Source organism: Orcinus orca, chromosome 10, assembly GCF_937001465.1.
Source record: "Orcinus orca chromosome 10, mOrcOrc1.1, whole genome shotgun sequence".
NCBI classification, from domain to species: domain Eukaryota; kingdom Metazoa; phylum Chordata; class Mammalia; order Artiodactyla; family Delphinidae; genus Orcinus; species Orcinus orca.
Genome location: NC_064568.1, coordinates 8963733 through 8986808, shown reverse-complemented (window position 1 = coordinate 8986808; position 23076 = coordinate 8963733). Strand labels below are relative to the sequence as shown.

The following is a 23076-nucleotide window of genomic DNA, read 5'->3' as shown; positions in this document are numbered from 1 at the left end:
GGCAAAATAACATTGCGGGCAGAGAGAATGCTATGCACGGTGCGTGCTAAGTCCCTTTGCTGGAAATAAGCTTGGAGCACCCAAGAAGCCAGCATGGATAAATCATAGTCAAGAGACTAGCTAAGAAGTTGGAAATGCAGCTCGGCTGGATACTGTAGGGCAACAGGAAACCTTTGAAAGATGTTTTAGAGGGGACCATGTGGTCTGATTTGCAGTTTTTATAGAGATCATTTTGTTTACTCTGGACAGTATTATTTAGAGGGAGGCAAAAACGGATGCAGTAAAACCAGTTAGGATGCTACAGTAGCATCCTAGGAACAGTGTGAAAGTACATCGTCTTCATCACCACCACACCACCATCATCACAACTAAAACTTGAGAATTTACAAATGGTACCCACTGTTCTCTGTGCTTAAGTGTATTCACTGGTTAATCATATTGAAGATGAGGGCTGGGGCAGTGGGAAGAGAACACATTCCAGAAGTATGTTACAGATAATACTAGCTAACTGAGTAACAGACTAGATACAAAGGGTAAAATGTGAGGGAACAGCAGGTGTTAAAGAATGACCCTTAAAAGTTCCAATTTGTGCAACCAAGTAGATGGAGGTAATAGTCCTGAGATAAAGAACATTAGTACAATATATACAATGGAATACTACTCAGACATTAAAAAGAATGAAATAATGACATCTGTAGTAACACGGATGAACCCAGAGATTATCTTACTGAGTAAAGTACGGCAGAAAGATACAGATACCATATGATATCACTTATATATGGAATCTAAAATATGACACAAATGAACTTATCTATGAAAAAGAAACAAACGCACAGACCTAGAGAACAGACTTGTGGTTGCCGAGGGGGAGGGGGACGGGGGAGGGAAGGATCGGGATTAACAGGTGCAAACTATTATATACAGAATGGATAAACAACAAGGTCCTACTATGTAGCACAGGGAACTATATTCAATATCCTGTTACCAACCATAATGGAAAGGAATATGACAAAGAATGTGTGTGTGTGTGTGTATATATATATAACTGTTTTACTTTGCTGTACAGCAGACATTAACACAACATTGTAAATCAACTGTACTTCAATAAAATATTTTTTTTTAAAAAAGACTATTAGCACAAAGCCAGATTTTACAGGGACAGCTCCGTTTTCAACATGATTTGCGATGCCTGTTGGACTGTTTCAGCAGCCCTGTGAAGCTGATGATCCCCATGTTAAAGATGATAAACATGTCGCTGCACATAAATGAGAATAACCTTTTCAGAAACTTCTTCTGCAGGGCACTGTGATGTGTGGGCCTGAGACCTCTGTAGACATCATTGAGTACACTACGAAGAAGACCTTTCACGCTTTGTCTTCCCCCCATAAATAATGTATGGTGATTCCATAAGCCAAGACTGAATAGAAAATTTGCCTTTAAAATTATTTTTTAGGACTCATTCATGCATTTTTCTTAGTTTCTATCAAAGGTTGACATGGTTTCATTTCAAGAGTCTGAAGAAACAACAGACCTCTGTCTAAGAATTTTTTTTCTTAAGTTATTTAAGGGCTCTATACATGAGCCTAGGTATTTTCTGTTGAGAGACAGTAATCTACTCGCATGCCCGTTATTTAACCATTTTGAGGATCTCTTCTGCACTTTCTAGAGAAGGTAGTTTTTCTTTTTTTTTCTTAAGCGAGGGTTGAGAATTCCAAGTAGGAATAAATGCTGGGTAGAGGCTTGGGAAGAAAATCTTAACTGTACATGTAAATGCTGGTGAAGGACTAGCTCTGGGTGCCTGTGACTAGATTAGGATAAGAGCTCACTGGGGTTGAAGGAGATGAAGCTGGTATAGATTTCTGGAGCCTTACACTCCGGAAGAGGGCCTAGGATCCAAATGTGCTGGTATCGATTCAAATCCCTTGCAAATATTTTTCGCCAGTCCACCCTTGCCTGGGGAAGGGCAGACACGTTGTATTGCTTTTAGGGGAGCTCAAACCTACTCTGGGGTTTGTACAGTGTTGATGTGATTTACGATGCTACTGTCCTAGGGTTTGCATAAAAGGAGGCAGAACGTTAAAAAGCGATCCCTTGGTTTCTCTCTTACTCTTACTTCTTCCCATCCAGTCCATCCACATGCCCTTTCATTTTTGTCCTCCCAGTACCTCTCTCATTTGTCCCCTTCAGCTCTCTTGACTGCTATTATCCTAGTCTGAGCCATCGCACTTTCTAAAGGTGGATTCTTTTAAGTGATATTAATTGATGATTCAGAAAAACTCCAGGAGGGATCAGAATTGAAAAAAACAAATGCATATACGTTACCAGTTAAGTCTGTGTCAGCAGCTTTTTGTCAAGAACAAACAAACAAACAAACAAACTCAGTGCCTGAACTCTTCATCGAGTTGTCATGGCAACCATTTCATTTTCTCTAGTGAGGAGACACCTGGGTGCTAACCTGAGTGTTAGCCCAAGCTTTTTGAAAGAGAAGCTCCCATCCTTCCCAAAGGGGCAGGGTTGTTGATTTTCAATGTTGCTTCGGGCTCCAAAGGAGTCACTCTTGATAATTATGCTTTATTGTCTAGTGAACACACGATAGGGGGTTAAAGAGACGTAGGTGGCAGCTCCCAGGACAGCAGAGTCCATTCCCGACTTGGGCCAAGTGGGAAGTACCCCTTACAGGGAATCCACGGGAACATCACACTTTTTCTCCTTCCTGTCGGGTACCCTTCTGGCTCTGTTCTCTGGGATAATCCGGAGACAAAAGCCAAAGACCGCAAATGTCACCTCTTCTCTTTGTGTCCCCAAAACTTCCTTCCTTAACAGTATCAACGAAGCTCCTTGATTTTGCCACCCACAGTGCTAGGCACTGAGGACACTACAGGGAGCTAAGCAGACGCTTCCTGGTGTGGGAGACAGATGCTAATCTCACACGTACACGCAAATGTTTAAATGTCAATTATTAAGATCGCTTTGTGAGCTTATAACAGGGTGGTAAGACCTAGTCTCGGCCGAGGAAGTGATGCTTGAGAGCTGAAGAATGAAAAGAATGAGGTAGATGGGATGGAGAACATTCCAGGGAAAGGGGAAAGCATATGCAAAGGCCCTGTGGCAGAAGAGAGCAGGGCATATTCAGGGAAGTGAAAGAGGTCAGTGTGGCTGGGGGGACCTGATGAGCTGTGACATGGAGATTAGGCTTGGGTTCGTCAAATGAGTGAAGACCATCTCATTCATCGAATATACATTCAACGTGTTCCCTGTGCCAGGCACAAGGATGCCAAGATAAATTAAACATGGTGCCTGCCTAGATTTGCTCACTTCTGAGTGCTCTCTCCTTCCCTGACTTCCACAAAATATTCTGGTTCTGTTCCTGTTACAGGGGATAATTTACCTCTGTGTTTTTCCTCCTCTGTCTGTTAGTTCTGAATGCCTTGACTGGGCCAGAGGAGTGCCCCAGTTAAAGGACCGGGGGAAAAAAGGAAGCCAATGAAATGGCTAGAGGAAAAAGTATCTGGAGAAATGGGAAGAAATGATGGTTCTTCAAAGCCCAAGAGCCTCTGGACGTGGTTACATTATCCGATGCTACATACACATATATTGTAGCAGGGCTGCACTTTGACCATGGGTTCAGGGTTTAAGAGTTTAAGAAGAGTTTAAGAAGTAGGACCACTAACAAGCCATCTCCTCTGCCACATCTCTGGGAGGTAGATGCCATTAGTCACCTCATGGTGTGTCAATATCCAGGCTTGGAAAGGCTAAGTGAGCTACTTAAGATCCCACAGTAGCTAGTAGGTGGCATATCCTACCTCCAGACCCAGAACTCTGGACTCCAATGCCAGTACATTTGTCGTATGTTGGAAGGCTCTTGGCTGCACAACATATATTTCCTAGATTGTACTCATTCATTTGTTCAACTGTTATGAACTGAATACTTTTATGTTCCAGGAGTTATGTACAGTAGGTCGAAATAGATGGCCTGTGCTCTCATGAGAATATTTCTATTGAGGGGATAATTATTAAATAACCCTGCAAGTGAATAATCGCAACTTGTGATTGACGTAATGAAGGGAAATAGTATGTTCTATGAGCAGACAAGAGAGGAAGGGCAGAGTTCATATGTGAGGGTCAGAGAAGCCCTCCTCGAGGAAGTGAGACTGAGACCTGAAAGGCAGGTAGGAGGTAGCCAGAAAAAGATGAGTAGGAACAGCATCTAAGGCAGAGGGAACAGCATGTGCAGAAGTCTTGAGGCTGGACAGAGCACTGCATATTTGAAGGACTTAGAGAAGGTGAGGGAAGGCAGAAGGGGGACCCTGCAGAGTTCCTGAGGCCAGGTTAAGGATTTTGCTCTTCATTCAAAGTGTGATGGGAAGTTGAGTTTAAGCATCAAGACAGCTGGAGCCCCCTATACTACTGTCCTCAGCATTGAGTTTTGTTTTGTTTTGTTTTGTTTTTTTGCGGTACGCGGGCCTCTCACTGCTGTGGCCTCTCCCGTTGTGGAGCACGGGCTCCAGACGCGCAGGCTCAGCGGCCATGGCCCACGGGCGCAGCCGCTCCGCGGCATGTGGGATCTTCCCAGACCGGGGCACGAACCCGTGTCCCCTGCATCGGCAGGCGGACTCTCAGCCACTGCGCCACCAGGGAAGCCCAGCATTGAGTTTTAAAGTGGAATGCAACCTGGAAAGAAACCTCTCGGGTCTGATAGGAAGTCTGGGAGGGTTTAGAGGGCAGATACAGAGGAGGCAGGGATAGAGGCCAGACTGCAGGCCCTCGGGAGTAAGTGGGTAGGAAACAGTACTTTTGAGATCCATGATCCAGGACCCTGGAAACAAAAGGAAAGGAAAATGGATCTTGTGAAGGTAAGATCAAAACCGTGTAGCCACTACTCCTCGGCCAGGCTCACTCCTCTTGTTCTGTTTCTCTTAGAAGGTGAGTGTTATTTCTCTGCCCCATCTCAGAGCCCTCACAGTTCCAATTAGGAGCATAGGCTGAGCACTGTTTATCTACAATTTTCTGGGCAGTCTGATTGCAATTATTTTCTCCTTCTGGATTTAAACCATTACACAACTAAGATTGCTGCTGAGGAGTTCAGAGCACAAGTTACCCCTGGGTGGGCAATTCAGCTCCTAGGTCCCCGACGTTGGCTGCTGTGCCCATTGGCCAGGGACACCATTGGCTGAGTGGGTACCACAGCACACTACAGCGTCAGGCCAGCAGTTAGGGGGCCTGTCTCCATCCACACATACAGTGCTGCCCCGGTGGCAGTGGAAAAGCAGGGAAGCAAAGGCGACACATGTGAGCTAATGCAAGGGGAAAGGAAGAATTGAAGGGCAGGAAGGGAGCTACCATAGCTCAGAGGCAAGGTGGGAAAGATACAGTCCAAACGGAACAGGAAGACTCACAAAACTAACCGCCATGATGAAAACCTGTCAAAATTCATCAGGAAGTCATCGTCAATGGCTTTGAAAACTGAGATTAAGAACACACTGTCAGGGCTTCCCTGGTGGCGCAGTGGTTGAGAGTCCGCCTGCCGATGCAGGGGACACGGGTTCGTGTCCCGGTCCGGGAGGATCCCACATGCCGCGGAGCGGCTGGGCCCGTGAGTCATGGCCGCTGAGCCTGCACGTCCGGAGCCTGTGCTCCGCAACGGGAGAGGCCTGCGTACCACAAAAAAAAAAAAAAAAAAGAACACGCTGTCTTTTTATAAGAATCTGACATTGTCTTCAGGTCAATGACACTCTTGGGTCCAGTTTCAATGAACACTTTACAAGCCCTACTTGAAACACATCGACTATTCCCAAGAAATGCCAAGACTGTCTCTTTCTTTTAGCCGTTAATGTGACATCAGTATTTTCTTTTGATTTCTGTCTTTTTCTGTTCACAAGAACTATAAAGGTGACCTTAAATGTTGGCAAGATTAGACGGCTTTGCATTTCTATACGTGGAATATTTCAAATGACAACGTTAGAAATGGAATACGTTAAGTTCAGACTGTTCTTTTAATGCCCTGGTTTACTCGCAAAGTAATAGAGAACATCATCATTTATTACCTAATGTATTCCCCAGTGAGGTACAAGCCAGTATTTTCACATTATAAAACAGAATCTGACATTGCCTCCTACAAAATGCTGTTAGGTTCAGTCTTGAAGAATACGGCCAAGGATTCCGGGGGATCCAATGGGATCTGGCGGAAGTGTGCCTCTCCAGGCTAATAGTGGGGAAAACGCTTTGCCTTTGTATGCTAAATCACTGCAAGACAGAGACCTAACACTGGGGCTCTTGAACCAGGAGGAATGGTAAATAACCTTTCCGATAATACAAGAGAACAAATAGTGCCAGCATTGGCTACATAAAAGAGTAAAACTCCTACCTTGTAGCTGGGAGAGGAAAAACTCTTAAAATCAAAACTGAGGGATCACAGGGCTAGTGTGTATCCAGAAAACTCAGAAGTGACTGCCTGGAAGAATTAGCTATTAGGATGGCACGCAGCTCGGTAGGATGGCGTCGGGAGCAAAACCCTGAGCTTCCCAAGGACGTGGTCAATTGGAGTCACAGCATCTCTCCGATGATGCTATGTGGGAATAGACACAGCATCAGGTTTCTGGTCAGGAGAGCAAAGAACTGAGATGTAGGTGATTTCAAGCTTGACATAATCACTTATCTCACGGTCCAGAAACTGACTTGCATTCACCTGGAGTGTGTGTCTTATGTCCCTCCAAATACATAATGTAATTGTGTGTAGACTTAACATCATGTCTGCCTGGAGATACTAAATGAGAAAAATGAAACACAGTCAAACTAGGTCTTGTCCAATAATTATCTAGTTGCCTTCATTATTTATAATTCCATGCCAGACGCCTGTCCACAGAGTTGTGTCCCATAATATTTGGTGTGTGTGTATTTCTTTATGTATACTGTCTATCATCTACCTATATATCACCTATTCAAAGAAAATAGGTTTTAAATAGAATAGCATGAAAACTCTCTACAGAAATGGGGCCATCTACTCTAATAAAGACTCACATTTTCTGAGCATGCCACCGGGCACTGTGCTAGCTTTTAATTTTCAAAACGGTGAGAAGGTCTCTGTGGTAGGGGTAGAATGAGAAGGGTTTTATATCAGACACTCTGGTAACAAATTCCTAGGGTTTGAATTTTGACTCTGTCGCGTGCCAGAAGTGAAGTAGCTCGCACAACGTTACCAACCAACGATCCAAGGCCAAGTTTGAAACCACTTCTAACAAGAAACACCTTGTTTTTCCAATACCATCCTTCTAGAAGATCCAAGTATCTCCCCCCCCCAAAAAAAAACAAACAGTATTTTTCCTCATCATTACACTGAATCCTTTCACCATCATGCATTATTTCATAACTAAGCAAAAGCCTTCAGTATGTTGACCCTCTAGACGATTGAAGAAGTCCCATTGCAAACACCCTGTCTCATTTCCAGCCATGTATCTTATTATTTCTCAAAAAAATGGTGACTCTAATTAGGAAGCAAGGGGTGCAGGTGGTAAGGATTGAAAACACTGGTCTTACCTGCCAAGAGCTTCCATTTCAACTTAGACATATGAATGTTCCAAACATTTGTCAGATAATGATGTACCCTTCCTCTTTACTCTGACTATATCAGACACATTTTTCATTTTTATTGTACAGACTTTGGAATGCCATGAGAACTATGAAACTTCTCCCATCTTACCAAAAGACTCCGCTAAAGCTTTCTTGTCCCACTTGTCAGTGGTCACTTGGGAATGCACATAATAGGTTACTTCTCATAAAACAGTCAATGACAGATAAAACAGGGGTTTGAGTACACTTTTAAACAAAACAGAAAGCAAACTCAGCGAGATGGCTTTCCCTAAAGCAGGTCGTTATTTGGTGGATTCCATAAGAAAGATGATCATTTCAAAATGTATTAAAATTATAGGAAAAAGAACAGCAGAGCGAATAAGGCATTTTATGTTACAGCCAGTAGATCAATCAGTGATAATAACACCCTGGGTTGAGTGGTTTCTACATGCTGGGCACCCTCCTGTGTATTTTACTATGGTCCAATTTGATCCCAGCAACCTTACAAGATGTCTATTGTTATAATCTCCACTCTAGAAATGAGGAAACAGAGGCACACAAATAATAGCAAAATAATAATGATGATGATGGTAACTAACAGGCTACAGATACTAGCTTTTCTTAAAACAACTGTGAATGCCAAGGCTATTTCTCACACCTAATACGTGCTTCAAGGGTAGAACTTCTCGTGCAGGCAGAATTTAGTAAGTGCACACTTTGTGGCAGACGTCGGATCTATCATCCAGTCAGTTCTGCGATAATGTGACATGTATGTTCTTAAAACTCACCATGCTAAGCAAAATTGTGCAATAGAATGAACGAGACTTATGGGAGAAATCGGGTTAAGGATGTAACACGCAGAAACGTCATCAGTGACATTAGAAAAGAAAGGAATCTAATAAAAATGGTGGCATCGTTTCTACACCTGTTCAATGGCTAAGAAATGCGTAAATATTGTAATACGTATGTCACTCTACCTTTATAAAGAAAGGACGTAAAGTTTGCACCTGGAAGCGAGTGCCGGAAGTGTTGCTGCTTGTGAGCTATCATGAAACTGTGGAGGGGGACTTGGGCAGATGCTTGAGGGCGGGGCGTGTGTGTGTTTTGTGTAGCCCACAAGGCTGGGTTTGGCCGGGTGCAGTTTGCTGTGCTCACCTGGTGTTTCTTGCAGAAGAAATCACACATTTGTAAACTTGGTGAACTTCGTGTTATCCTCAAATCGTTCCCTAATATATCGATCTCATCAGGATGAATTTGCATTTTAAAGCACGCGTTACAGCACAACTGACTGTATTCTTCAGACCAGGTTAAGTGCTATTTGGAGCTGTACCTCATCAAAGGGGCCAACAGGGCGATCGTCCTGACTGGGGACGTGGGGATGCTTTATGTAGAAGGAATCTTTGGATTGAACATCAAATGCAAACAGGCTATCAGAGGCAGAACAGGTGAGCAGAGGACATGCCAAGGGGAGAAGAAAGCAGGGGCCAGTAGACACTGTGAGAAAAAGGATGCGATGTGCAGTTACTACATTACGCATTACTTGATTCTAGATTGTGTTCCTTCTGCCACTACAGTGTGGCCCCCTGATGGCAGGGAGAAGGCCCTATCGCCACCACAATGGTCTGTGAGGCCACGTGGTAGTACAGTGAGCCCTCTATACCCACGGGTTCCACAGCCATGGGTTCAACCAACTGAGGATGAAAAATGTCTGGAAGAAAATTGTTCCATAAAGTTCCAAAAAGGCAAACTTGAATTTTCAGCATGCTGCCAACTATTTACACAACATTTACATGGTATTTACAGCTATTTACATAGAATTTACAAAGCATTAGGTATCATAATTAATCTAGAGATGATTTAAAGTATATGAAGATGTGCATAGGTTATATGCAAATACTACATCATTTTATATAAGGGACCTGAGCATCCTTAGGTTTTGGTATCCTCAGGGGGTCCTGGAACCAATCCCTCGTGGATACTGATGGATGACTGTATCTCACTGAAAATGGCAACCTGATAAGTGGACGAATGCACCGATAGTGGAAAAGTAAGGTCTCTCTCACATAGCCTATCTGGCAAATAGAGGTCACAGTGAATTTACAGCATGTGGTCACTAACAGCTTGCCCTGGAATCTATCAAAACAGTCTTCAGTTAAACTGATTCTGAAACTTCCACAGAAGAGATGGCAAGTTTCAAAGTTCGCTCAAGAGCACTATAGAGTTTTCAACTTTCTCAGTATCTTAGCAATCAAGACTTACAGAAGAACTCAACTGACGCTAAATGCTATACCGATTTCTAAAGCAACAGCGGCATCTCATGATACGCACTCACATTTATCTGACAATGAACTTTGAGGCCAAGGTGAGAAAGTGCGCAGGGCAGATTCAGCTGGGCTTTGCCTGACGCTGCCGTCAGCACAAAGCTGTGTCTTTAACAGTATACGTGCTGGTACCTGTCAATCAGACAAGACATGAATAGGCCTGGATTTTCAGAAACTACTTTCTAGTTAATAAATGAGACCTATATTAAAAGTTTAAAATATATGGCAGCAGTTACTAAGGAAGACTTATCTGGAGATCTATACCCCAGCCTCCTAATATAAATATTAGGCAGAATATAAATATAAATATTAGCAGCTCACATTTCATGGGTTTCACAGGCGTTATGCTAAGCACTTTTTAAAAAAAATAAATTCATTTATTTATTTTATTTAGTTATTTTTGGCTGCATTGGGTCTTCATTGCTGCACGCGGGTTGTCTCTAGTTGCGGTGAGCGGGGGCTACTCTTCACTGCGGTGTGCGGGTTTCTCATTGCAGTGGCTTCTCTTGTTGCGGAGCACGGGCTCTAGGAGCCTGGGCTTCAGTAGTTGTGGCATGAGGGCTCAGTAGCTGTGGCTCGCGGGCTCTAGAGCACAGGCTCAGTAGCTGTGGCGCACGGGCTTAGTTGCTCTGCGGCATGTGGGATCTTCCCCGGACCAGAGCTCGAACCCGTGTCCCCTGCATTGGCAAGAGGATTCTTAACCACTGCGCCACCAGGGAAGTCTCAGCACTTTTCATATATTAATGAATTAGATCTTCAAAGCCACCATTTGAAAACTGAACTATTATTATCTTCCTTTTACAAGTAAGGAAACTGAGAGACAGAATGGTTACCGCCAAGCATTCCGTGCATCAGATTTTAAGAAAACTGCTGTTCTAGAGTATCGTGTAGAACACTTCGCCGGGGACTTCCCTGGTGGCACGGTGGTTAAGAATCTGCCTGTCAGTGAAGGGGACACGGGTTCGACCCCTGGTCCAGGAAGATCCCACGTGCCGCGGAGCAACTAAGCCTGTGCACCACAACTACTGAGTCTGAGCTCTAGAGACCACGAGCCACAACTACTGAGCCCGTGTGCCACAACTACTGAAGCCCGCGCCTACAGCCCATGCTCAACAAGAGAAGCCACCACAGTGAGAAGCCTGCACACCACAACAGAGTAGCCCCCGCTCGCCGCAACCAGAGAAAAGCCCATGCGCAGCAACAAAGATCCAACACAGCCAAAAATTAAAAAAATAAATAATAATAATTTAAAAAATTTAAAAAACACTTTGCCGGCTTGACTCTGAATCCCTTGCCTAGATGTTCCTTGGTTATATATGCTGGATTACACATGGGGCTTGGTAGAAAAGCCACATTCAACCAAGGCATAGAAACTGGATTCTGGAAATTGATTTAACTTGATGATAAAATTAAGGCTTAAGTGTCCAAACACGTGGACATCGCAAGGCAGTCAGCATCCTTCCCACAGCCTAAGCCATCGAGGATTGACTGTGGTCGGGGAGACTTTTCTCCACTGGGGATGAGCCTCAGACAGCCAGACAGGAAGAGGTCAGTCCCAGGGAGAGGCTTGATCCCAGCTAGGAGTGCCAGAACCCCTGTGCTCTGATAAAAGGGATCGGTAACGCTCACCAACACCTTCCCATCTCTGAAGAAATTATAAGGAGGAGAAAGTAAAATGGTGTACAATACCCCAAATCAAACAGGGTAATTTTACAATACACAATGTTCATTTTACAATAAGCGCTGGGTAAAACAGGAATAGCCTTCAGACTAAAAATAAATATGTTGCAATTTGCTAAAAAAAATGTACTAAAGGGGCTGCTGGGATGAAAACTCAGAGTCAAAAGGTGAGCGTCCCACCAAAGGCCAAAAAAAAGAGTGACTTAGCTCCCTTCCTGGGGCTGAGTGGGGTTCTATCCCTGTGAATCAATACCTCTGTGTTCTCTGCAGACTGCAGCCTTCCTATCTACCCATATAACTTATTTAAAAATACTTTCATAGTACTTACTACACGCTAGGTCCTGTCCTAAGCACTGTACAAATAGTAACTCATTCAGTCACCAAGATAACATCATGAGGCAGGGACCAATGTTATTCCCATTTACAGATGTGGAAGCTAAGGCAGAGAGAGGTGAAGTAATTCGTCCAAGGTCACAAAACAAGTAAATGGGATTTGAACTCAGACTAGCTTTAGATTCCTCATTCTTAACCACTCTGCAATGTATAGAGGGTTTGGGGGCATAGGAATTTGGTCAGTGACGTTCCTTTTGGTTTTCATAGATTTCGGAAGTGTCACCAGAAATGATAAAAATTTCAAAACGAGTATCAAAGTCTTGACGGACTCTAGCCTGAAAATAACGAAATTAAACCCTCCATAAAATAAACAGCATCGCTTTTGAAGTCTTAAATTGCTAAGTAGTCTTTGTTGAGGAAAAGCATGTATGTATACACATACAGGCACAAACATTTACACATGTACATAAGCGTATGTAAGTTACAGTTATATAGAAATCATAAACTCAACACAAACAAGCTATGGATGATTCCTTCAACTGCAAAATTTGCTTTTGAGTGGAGAAAGAGAAACAAAGCTTAAGATCCCATGGGTTAGTTTATAGCCCTTTCTTTCTTGGACTGGCTAATTCATGGTTTGCAAAGCCCTCGTTAGTAGGACGACGGCAATGACCATGAGGGAAGGAAGTGACATTGCCTAGGTTCATAACACTCTGTTCTATGGTAAGACTTTCTCGGATAGGGTAGGCAGCAGAGCAGAATGGAGCTGAAGGTCTAAAGGTACTCTCACAGGAAAAGATGAACTTTAAAACATGGTCTAGTTCACAACCAAAGCAGCCACATAGCACAGGGAGATCAGCGCGGTGCTTTGTGACCACCTAGAGGGGTGGGATAGGGAGGGTGGGAGGGAGACGCAAGAGGGAGGGGATATGGGGATATATGTATATGTATAGCTGATTCACTTTGTTACAAAGCAGAAACTAACACACCATTGTAAAGCCATTATACTCCAATAAAGATGTTAGAAAAAAAGGATCATTAATTCAATATCGTCTTGTCTTTATATTTTACATTTGTTATGTATTATACAGTTAGCGGCTGGCAGCTCCCTTAAAGCGTTCAGAGACATGCCCATTCAAATTAACGTTTGCTGGATAACAGTATTCCTTCCAGAAGAGATGGCAAAGTCTCTTTTAATTTCTTCTCCAGAGCCTCAGATTGAAGAAATAAGGTCGGAAACGGCCAGGCAGCTAATAGGTCTGATGCCAATTCTTGTATATTTAGAGAAAGGCTGTTTGACCACAGACTCATCAGTAGGAAGAACGTGCCCCTTATATAAACACATGAGCTCCTCCACTGCATGACCGTTAAGTGCCTACTCTTTGCCAGCACTGCAGACACAATGACACACTACATACACGAGATTCCTGCCTTTGTGGAACCTGTGGCTTAGTTGGGGAGTTGGGCAGTCAAACAATCAGGGTAGTGGGCAGATGATTACAAATGGAGAGCCATAATCAAAAAAACCCCAAAAACCAAAAGAAAAAAAAACAAGTGTTTTGAGTGCCTGTAGGTAAAGAAGCTGGCCGAGACTTGAGGCTGTGGGGGTAGGGCAGACCGGGATGGATGTTCTAAGAAGCAGAGGAGGAACATTCCATACAGAAGGAGACAGGAATAAAGGAAAATCACATGCATGCATGTAGAAAGGTCTGTGGTTGGATGAACCCAGCATCTTCAAGACCTGAAGGAGTGCCACATGGACGGTGTCCTAGGGAGAGAGGTGGGGGAGAGTGGTGGGCAATTAGTCTGAAACATGAGGCAGGGGGAAGACCACGTGCGACCTTGCAGAATCTATTAAGGATGGGGATTTTATCCTCAGATACAAGGGAAGACATAGTTGTGGAAAACCATGATCAAATACATTGTAAAGAGGCTAGGTTTTCCACTGATGTAAAAGGCCATGGGAGCTAGTCACGTGGGCTTTCTTTTTTTTTATGTACTTGAAATTTATTTATTCATTCACCTATCTACCTGTTTGTTTATTCATTTACTTTCAGCTTTATTCAGGTATGATTGATGACTACAAATTGCATATATTTAGGTTATACAACATTATTTTCTAAGGTGTACAATGTAGACAATGTGTACAATTGTGAAATGATGACCCCACAATCAAGTTAATGAACACATCCATCACCTCACATTGAATCTAGGCTTTAGATTCAAACATGTCTAAATGAATGACGGGCTCTGGATCATGACAGGGCACGTCATTAATGCAACTGGACCAAGGCAAGTTGTCTGTAGCTACTGATCTTACCATTCCCCACCCCCTTCAACCTTCATCTTTTCCAATTTAGGCAAGACAATGATTTAACACACTGAACAGTAAGTGAATGGGTTGCTCTACTGATTTCTCAAGGAAGCGAAAGGACACAAGGACAGCTATGGGGGTACCGTCCGAACTACACGTAACGCATGTCAGAATGAGGCTTTGTAGCCTTTTAGCAACTGTCAATGTGTGGAGACCGGACAAGCCGACATCACTACATCTTGGCCCTTGCCATTGGTGTTTTGTAAATCAGCATGAAGTGAGAAGGGCTTACCTTCCAGGGAAACTCAACTCACTACTATGTAGGTACGGTGAAGGTGAACCCTTTCTTAAAAACATGCAGAAAGATACAAATATTGACATAATGACTTTTCAAATAAGGTCCCAGAGTTAGCTATGTAGCAAGAGATCATGTAATGTTAATTGTTTTGTGAATGTATGAGGGGTAAAGAAACAACTACCCCTTACTCAAGGTTGCAAATATGATCTTCATGGTTTCCTATCCAGCTGCCATTCTGAGTAAAGGGACTTCAAGTCTGATTCAAGGTTGACCCTGAACTTGAATGAAGGATACTTCTCCAGGACAGGCCTGCACATGGATTCCCCCAATGATTTTCAATCAATGGAAAAAAAAAAATATATATATATATATATATATGTATGTATGTATGTATGTATGTATGTATGTATAAACTCTCCAAGAAATGTGCAGAGCCATTCTGTCTCCCCGGGGATTGTTATGCTTTCTCTCCCAGACACAGCCATGCTCGACATCGTTGTTAAGTGCTTAGCCTCCCTCTGCGGTCATTTTATTTGTAATAGTGTCTTGTGTGTTGTGTCTCCTAGCTCTACATACAAACTACCACGCTTACCATCTCCATGAACCTAAGTGCATCAGTGGCGCTGGGGATGCTATACATGCCGAAAGTGTACATCATCATTTTCCACCCTGAACTCAATGTCCAGAAACGCAAGCGAAGCTTCAAGGCCGTAGTCACAGCAGCCACCATGTCATCGCGGCTGTCACACAAGCCCAGTGACAGACCCAACGGTGAGGCCAAGACAGAACTCTGTGAGAACGTAGACCCAAACAGTAAGTATCTCTCCTTTCCTTCCATCTCCCCAGCCTGCATCAGGAAGCTCTGGCAAACGTGGCGTGTGCTTGCCTTTCTTTGGAGAAAGACTGTGACCGTTCTTGTCTTACGGGCTGGGTTGCCTTGGCAAATGCTCACGTCTGCTCTTAAGAGTGTGCTCATTCTTGCCACCCTTTTCTTTTTGCTCCCTGTTGGAAAGCAGCTTTCAGAGGCTCTGCTTCAGAAGTGTGAAATCTCCCCCTTCCCTGGCTTCTTATCCTTTGGTCCCAAACCCTCCAACTGACATAAGCACAGCTGATGAGCCACCTTCCTCGTTCCCTTCCTCTTAGGGGATCAGCTTCCTGCTAGGGAACCTTCGACATCCCATTGAACTGCAGCAGTAGGAAAGCAATTGGAATATTTAAGAATTTTGGAAGCATAACTTCCTTGCACTGGAACGTGAATGGGGAGAAAGTTATGATTCTTTACTAACCAAGCCTTGTAGAAACAAAAAACACATCGCATATTGAATAAAGCCGGTAAACATTCATGCAAGTATACAGGCCCAGACACTACCACGCTAATGGCATGCCCACGTGGGGAAAACACCTACCAGACAATTCCACAGGAGTTTCACCCCGTGAAAGACAAATATTAGAGGTGGGATTAAGGATGAAATGCCAGATTTGATACCTACATGGCCTGTCTGCAATGCCTGGGTAGCCTTTATTCATCCCTGCGAACGACCACAAAGATGATGGACATACAGACACTAGTTTGTTAAAAAAGAAAAAAAGAAAAAAGGAAAAGGAAAGAAAGACCATTTAACCAGAGTTAAATTCTTAAAATCCCCACTTGCTAATTTTACTAATACTATGGTGGTAAGAGTGCATTTCAGATTAAACATATCACTCCTAGGATTTGTCTTCCAGGACATTTTGACTAGTTCCATATAGAATGAGGCAGTTTAGCGTGTTCACGATACTTCCTGTTTTAAACTAGAGGAGGTTTCAGGTTGGCCATTAAGTCATTCAAGACTTACTGTTCAGTTATGAGCTGATTTTGTTGTAGCCAAAGGTTTACTGCCAAGCAGAAAGTAGTTCTTATTCTAAATACTCTGACGTAATCCTTTATGCTCTACAACTGAGATCTTTAAAAACCAGGAGACAACTGAGTTTAACCCTGACAACTATTGTACAACGATCCATGATCTTGGCCCAATCCATTTCTAAATAGTTGGCTGAATGACTACGGTGAAGGCTTGAGGGTCTGTGGACAAGGAAACAAAGGCCCATTAACAACATCATGGGCTTCACGTTGACGTTTTAATAGGAGAGATCCTGGGACAGGTGAGAGGAGGGAGAAACAATGGATGGTCAGGCTCTGTTCTTGTGTCTTCAGAAAAAAATGGTCAATTCCAAGGAAAGGGAATAGATAGAGAATTGCTGTGATATTCAATGTGGTGTAGGAAGAGGCTTCGGGTTGAGACAGACCTGGGTTCAAATCCAAGCTACTCCACTTACCAGCGGTGTGGCTTTGAGAATTACTGAGGTTTTCTGAAGTTCAGCATTCTCATGGATAAAATGGAGATGATAATATCTATGTCACAAGTGCGGCATCAAATCTCACACATCTAAAAAAACAGTATGTCAATTACATGTTAATGTTCTTCCATTTCTGTAAAGGTGAAAAAGCCCACATTTCAGTGTGACTGGTTACACAGACGTGATGGTGACGTTAAAGGCATACCAAACACCACAAGGCAGATGGAACTGGCCAATAAAAATATTTCCATGAACATTTTTATGCATCTATTTATATGTATCCTGTATTGATAAATATACCTGCACAGTTATACTTTTGTAGCATTTTATTCTAGGACCCCTTGCCAGATTTTTCATAAAACCCTCACCCTGAAGATGTTCCAACAGCAGTTTTACATTTATATCTGTATACACACACACACACACACACACACACACGCGCACACACACACACACACACACACACACACACTTAACAAGATATGTCCAAAATCAGTAAGCAGAAAATATGGTCAAAAGTCTACATGTATTGAAAATTAATGACCAAATCAGAAGTTCTGAAGTTGGATAATTAATCTAACACTACGCTACTTAGAAATAACTAGCTTTTTAAACAACATTTTAACTGTTGTTAACTTTAATGATGAGGTTCTATCCTTGTGGCGGCTATGTGGGGTATGATAGTGGCTGTTAAAATGCTAATACTAACACTGACACTAATAATAACAAAAACCCATCAGCTACCCTTTGAAACAGGCAGTAAACAGAATGCTTTGGGTGGAAGATCTCTTACTCCTCATGGTAACTCTGTAGACTGGTGATCATTATTCTCCTTTTACTGAAGAATCCTAGGCGTAGGGAGATCAAGGGATATTACCGAAGTTCCACACTAGTTAGCAGCAGGGCTTGGTCCGAAACCCAGGTCTGACTCCCAAACCCATGCTTGTTGCTCTTTGCTGCTCTGTTTCTCAGAACATCGGTGACATGTCGTAATTCTAATGCAGAAATTACTCTTTTGGCTTCTTCATTTGGTAATACAGCTTGCATATACAGAATCTAATGATGTGTGGCGGTGCGGTGGACTCTTTGGTTTAATGTGCTGTGAAATGCATTCCTGCTTGCTGTGTTGTCTGCAAAGACAGGAGTAACCTGAGCTCAAAGAAGGCTGCCCAGGTAGAGGCCTCATCTTACTAACTCAAAAATCCAAGCATCTTATGACCTGTGTCAGTCACGACAATTATGCCATTTGGAATTCATTTGCTGCCTTTCTCTTGAAAAAGTTTTGTTGGGTTTTGTCACTGTTGATGTGTTGGTGTCTACACAGAACAAAGAATAAATAGTTCAGGGGGAAAAAAATGAAACCAAAAAGAGCCTTTGTCTTATAGCCAATCCAAAAGATTTTTAACAATTATTTTAGTTATTTTGGTTTTGTGTAGACACTCCCTAAAACTAATCGTCAATAATTTGCCCAGATATTTGCTGAATTATAGGAGGAGATTCATGTACCTCCAAACATTGGGGTTTCTGACGACCCAGCTCCCAAAGGTCCCTGAGAGGAATCAAAAGACCTTCTCTGCACAAAATCTGTCCAGTAGAATTTTCTGCAATGAATGGAAATGTTCTCTGTTTGTGCTGTCCAGTATAGAAACCGCTAGTCACCTGTGGCAATTCAGAACTTGAACCATGGCTACTTAACTGATGAAATACACTTGAAACTTTTAGTTCATTTTAAATAAATATGAATAGCCATCCATGGCTGTGACTATTCCATTGGAGAGCACAGCCAGAGATCTTAAGAGCAAGGATTTCACTCTGGGACGCTCAGTCTCAGCCCATATTTGAAATACCTCCCAAGGTATTAGCAGTGATGCTGATCTGGGACGAAGTCAACTGAACGGAATGAAATATCTGAGGTGAGACAAAAATGCAAACCTATAGCTATTTTAAACGATCCCTAAGGAGCCACTAATATGGAAATAGTGATATCATAGATAGCAGTTATATCTGGAAAACCAGTCCTTGGTAATGCAAAAGTGAATGTATAAAAAGGACAGTAGTGAAAATTCAATTAATGAAAATAGACATGACTGTTTTGATGAGAGAGAACATTATTTTTCTATTCTATTTAATACCAAATATAGCTCAAAGTATGTCAAATTTCTGCACTTTGGTAACAGAGACAAATTATTGGCTGAAATTAAACTGTCTGGTTAAAAAGAAACAAATAAAAGCACAGACCACGTACTTAAGAAAGGAATATGTCTTTCCAAAGGGGAAATTCTGTCTGCTATTCTCTGAGGGAGTGTACCTGGGAGAATGTTGAATTTATAGAATGAGCTACGAAGTTAATCATGGAACAGAAATGTGCCTTATTGTTTCTCTACACGTTTAGTCTCAATGTATTTCAGTCTTCAGTGTTTTCATTTCTCACAGCTCTGCTCCATCACTGCAGTTCGCTATCTGGTGCATGCTCGCTTCTGCTCATCCAATGGCACACAGCAACTACATGTCCACGTAAAGATGAATTTGCTTGTTGGCTTAATACGGGCAGAAATTAAAACTGCCCCTGCACTGCTTGATTATTCCCCAAGAAGTTCAGTGTTCCTCTTAGGTTGCCTCTTCACTTCAAATTCCATTGTCTGAAAGAAAAACTTCTTTCTGCGTGGATTCAACAAAAAAGTAAATCTGCTCAAAAATTTTAATGTATCTGTGAACTGCCACCCTATTGGACAGTCAGAGTTGGGCCAATGCTTGTTGGTTTCTACACTCAGACTGAAAAACAGCAGGGGCCCTAAGCGTGCAGCTCAGCTACTTACTGTATTTTTATGTATAAAAACAACATTTCTGCTGCTAGAGGATCACAAGTGCCTGACCTAATGTGGATAGCTTTAGATCTGGCCACCATGATGCCTTCTCTAAGAAGAAAGGCACCTCGAGCTCTGGTTCTCGCAGCTGTGTCCTGAATGTGGCATGTTTCCCCCAACTTTCTATTGTTGACTTGGCAGATGTATGTTCGAGGCAAACTTGAAGATGCCAGATCAACAGGAGGACGTGGTTCTTGGCTTATCCGTGGCCACCGAGACCTTTTTCCCGTTGGATGAATAGTATTAACCGAGGCAGCACAGCTTTATTGGGATGGTGGGTAAGGACCGTTCCCTTCCTCACCTGGACTAGTCACAACCAGAAGATGCTCTGTGAACTATCCTCTGGTCAGATGCTTTCCTGACCTGTAAAGGATTGCAGTGCACGGAGGATGAGCAGCCCTAAGCTACCAGGTTCTAAACTACCATCCACTTTCGGAGCCAATGCCCCCAGGCAGTGCAGACAAACTGCTCAAGTACCCTGACCGGTTACAGATAATTTACTCTGGAACTGCCTAGCAATTAGAGATGGCAGGCAGGTGGACAGCGTGGGATTCACCGCCTTTTTGGATATGGGGCCATATGACTGATAAACTGACCCTGAGAGAGAGGCTGGACACACACTGTGCAAAAGACTAGCTTAAGACAATGTGCATATTGCAATGAAGCACATTTTAAAAGAATGACCATTTATACCTAAAGTAAACAATCAAAAATAAGATTTTTTAACTATATGTTTGTATTCTGGTGCTGTTTTTTAATTACCAGTTTGCATATATTGTAAAGAAAATATATAAATAAAAACTTGTGCTGTTCAATTAAACCCCCCAACTGCTAGAAAATGGACGAGGGCACCAAACCCTACACAAGTAACAATGCCTAGAAAATGCTGGAACACGCTCCTACGCTGTGTCACTTTGCTATGGTTTTTTGGTTTTCGTTTTGTTTTGTTTTGCTTCTTCATTTGTTTGGATCCCTGACATTCTCTACATGATTATGTTACTTGTTTCATCTTTCTGGACTAATCATGCAGGTCAGCATGAATGGACTAGGCTGAGAAAAAATAGGATGGCAACAGGAAGAAAAAAATGCTCTGAGCAGATAGATACATTATTTGGGGGCTGGTTCCCTCACCTGCTCCAGTTCAAACAAGTAAAACCCAACTGCCTTAAACCAAGAGGCACCTGTACTCCCATGTTCAGAGGTACCTGAATTGTGGTCAACTGGTCTTCCAAAGGCTACTGAACCCAGTGAAAGAGTAGGCATAATGTCTATGGTCTCTATCGCAGCCTCTTCTCCAAAAGGAAAGAAAAAAGAATAAAAAGGAATGTTGTGTGCACTTTTATTTTATACATACCTATATATTTACTTTTCCTGTAGACTGTATACCACCAGTAAGAAAGAGTGTACAAAAGTCTGTTACTTGGTACACTATCCCACCAACAGTATAGCTTTTGCCTGCTTTCCAAAAGGTAAGAAACAATCTACTTTTTATTTATTTGTGTGTTCTTGTCTCCACTGAGAATTAGAAATGTTTCCATGAAAACTGTGCATGATTACCTAGAAATCCATGTATATGAAGAAACGCGTTTTTGAAGATATTTGCTAAGCATAGTGTAAAGGGCTGTTGTGGGTCACGGGCCTGGTTTATTCTCTGGAGAACATGTGACTGGACTGGGCGCGTGCACATTTGTCTTTCCTGAACAAGTAGCCAATAATGGCAAAAGTGGTGCTGGTCAGCCTACTTTAAAACTCCCAGTGGTGAGAGATTATTTTTAAATGCATGTGTTCAGACTATGATTTGAGAAGGCAATGTGGAAAACTTGAAGGAAGAGAGGAGGGTGTTTCATAAGCTTAGTAAATATGTTTGTTCTGGTTTATCTTTAAATTAAATACATCCCCAGAAATATATTCATTCAAAAAGCAATGAATGACCCTACCACCTTAAACCCAAAATGGTCATGGTTCCTTCTTTGTGGCAAAGAAATACTAAAGGTTTGCTGGCTGGGCTTGATATTGTGTTGAAGATGATTTGGGACTCATAATTCTGCCTTAGAGAAACAGTGGACCAACTTCACTGATTTGAGAAAGCGGGGAAAGGTTCAGTGAAAGACCTGAAGAGTCTAAAGATAAATTTCAACATTAGTCAAACCCAAGAATTACCAATAAATACCAAGGGTATTCAAACTAACACCTTAGAAGAAATGGTGACTTGTGTGACGTGTGAACGGGGGCATGGGAGTGGGCTGCCATAAGAGTTGTTACTGACTCACCATTGATGCTTATATATCACTTTGAGCTCTCAACTAAAGGATATATGCTATGAAATAATAATAGCAGCAGTAGTAGTAATAGCAGCACCTCCCTGTTTCAGCCTAAGTGATATGACAGTATAGTGAAAATAACACTTGCTTTGGCAAACGTCCTTGTCCAGCTGGAGTCAGTGCATTTCAAACTGTGGGAAAACAAACAGTAGAAAACATGGAGTAGAGTTATTAAAATCATGGGGTGGCTTTGAAGAAAAGGCCCCCTTTTGTTTTCCTCTAAACCTCCTACTATACTTACAAAATCAATAGCGAGACTTCTCTCTAGAGAGATTCCATGAAAGATAGCAGAGAGGTCCTATCATGGGAGGGGAGAAATATCGCTTCATAATGTGGGCTAGTCTTCCTCTTTCCTAACATGGAACTTTTTACCAGATCATTTCTATGTTTCTTTCCATCTTTGTTTTGATAATGGTATGCTGAGTACAAATAATATCTCTTTTTTTTTTTCTTTTTAATCCATTTAAGAACTGTAAGACAGGACAGGAGTACTTCCAAAGAGTAATTACATTTCCTGTTGATTTTACATGGATGCCAGCAACTCAGTCTTTAATTTCAGATGTACTGTTCACATAGCTATTTCCTTTTTCCATATCAACGCGATCTGTCCTAGTTTTTAAATAGGGCATTCTTTTGTCCCCATGAATATATAACTGTATTCCAGTGAGATTTCAAGTTTTTGCAGGACAAGTGCTTGTCAAAACACTGCAGCTCATCACTTTAATAGTCCTTTTACATGAAACTGCCTGAGAATAAATGAGAAGGAAGTTTCCCTGGGTAAAAATGATGGATTTAATCTCAATCCATTAAAAAATTCTCCCTAGCTCCATTCTCGGTTGGTGCCTTTTGGTTTAAAGAGTGCAAGATGAAAATGTTTTAAGTCAACCTTCCGGTTAAAAAGTTCTTTTAGGATGTGCTGCTTAGAAATAAACTTTTTGCTAGGATTGTCTTGTTTCAAAGAGTTTGATTTGGTGCTCTCCTTTTCTGTCCATTTAAAAGTGGCTTCATAAATTAATGATAAACATCTTATATAGCTACTTAA

General features: G+C 42.3%; 1 protein-coding gene and 1 long non-coding RNA gene across 6 annotated transcripts in view; both read left to right on the top strand.

Annotated features, from left to right (window-relative positions):
* LOC125960309 (uncharacterized) overlaps nt 1-1429 on the top strand; it is a 42990-nt gene extending 41561 nt beyond the window's left edge. The window contains exon 3 of the long non-coding RNA XR_007469876.1: nt 1300-1429. This is a non-coding gene — a long non-coding RNA (uncharacterized LOC125960309). The remainder of the gene's footprint in view (nt 1-1299) is intronic.
* GRM7 (glutamate metabotropic receptor 7) overlaps nt 1-23076 on the top strand; it is an 853253-nt gene that overhangs the window by 785494 nt on the left and 44683 nt on the right. For 3 of the 5 annotated variants that reach the window (XR_007469857.1, XR_007469856.1, XM_049693592.1), the window contains exons 9-10: nt 15079-15325; nt 21091-21182. Coding sequence is in view for 3 of the 5 variants with exons in the window: in XM_049693592.1 (XP_049549549.1) it covers nt 15079-15325; nt 21091-21161 (318 nt within the window). In the remaining 2 variants the exon portion in view is untranslated. Of the gene's footprint in view, nt 1-15078; nt 15326-19854; nt 21058-21090; nt 21183-23076 lie in introns of those variants that run through there. The other 2 variants (XM_049693594.1, XM_049693593.1) reach the window with 2 other exon arrangements.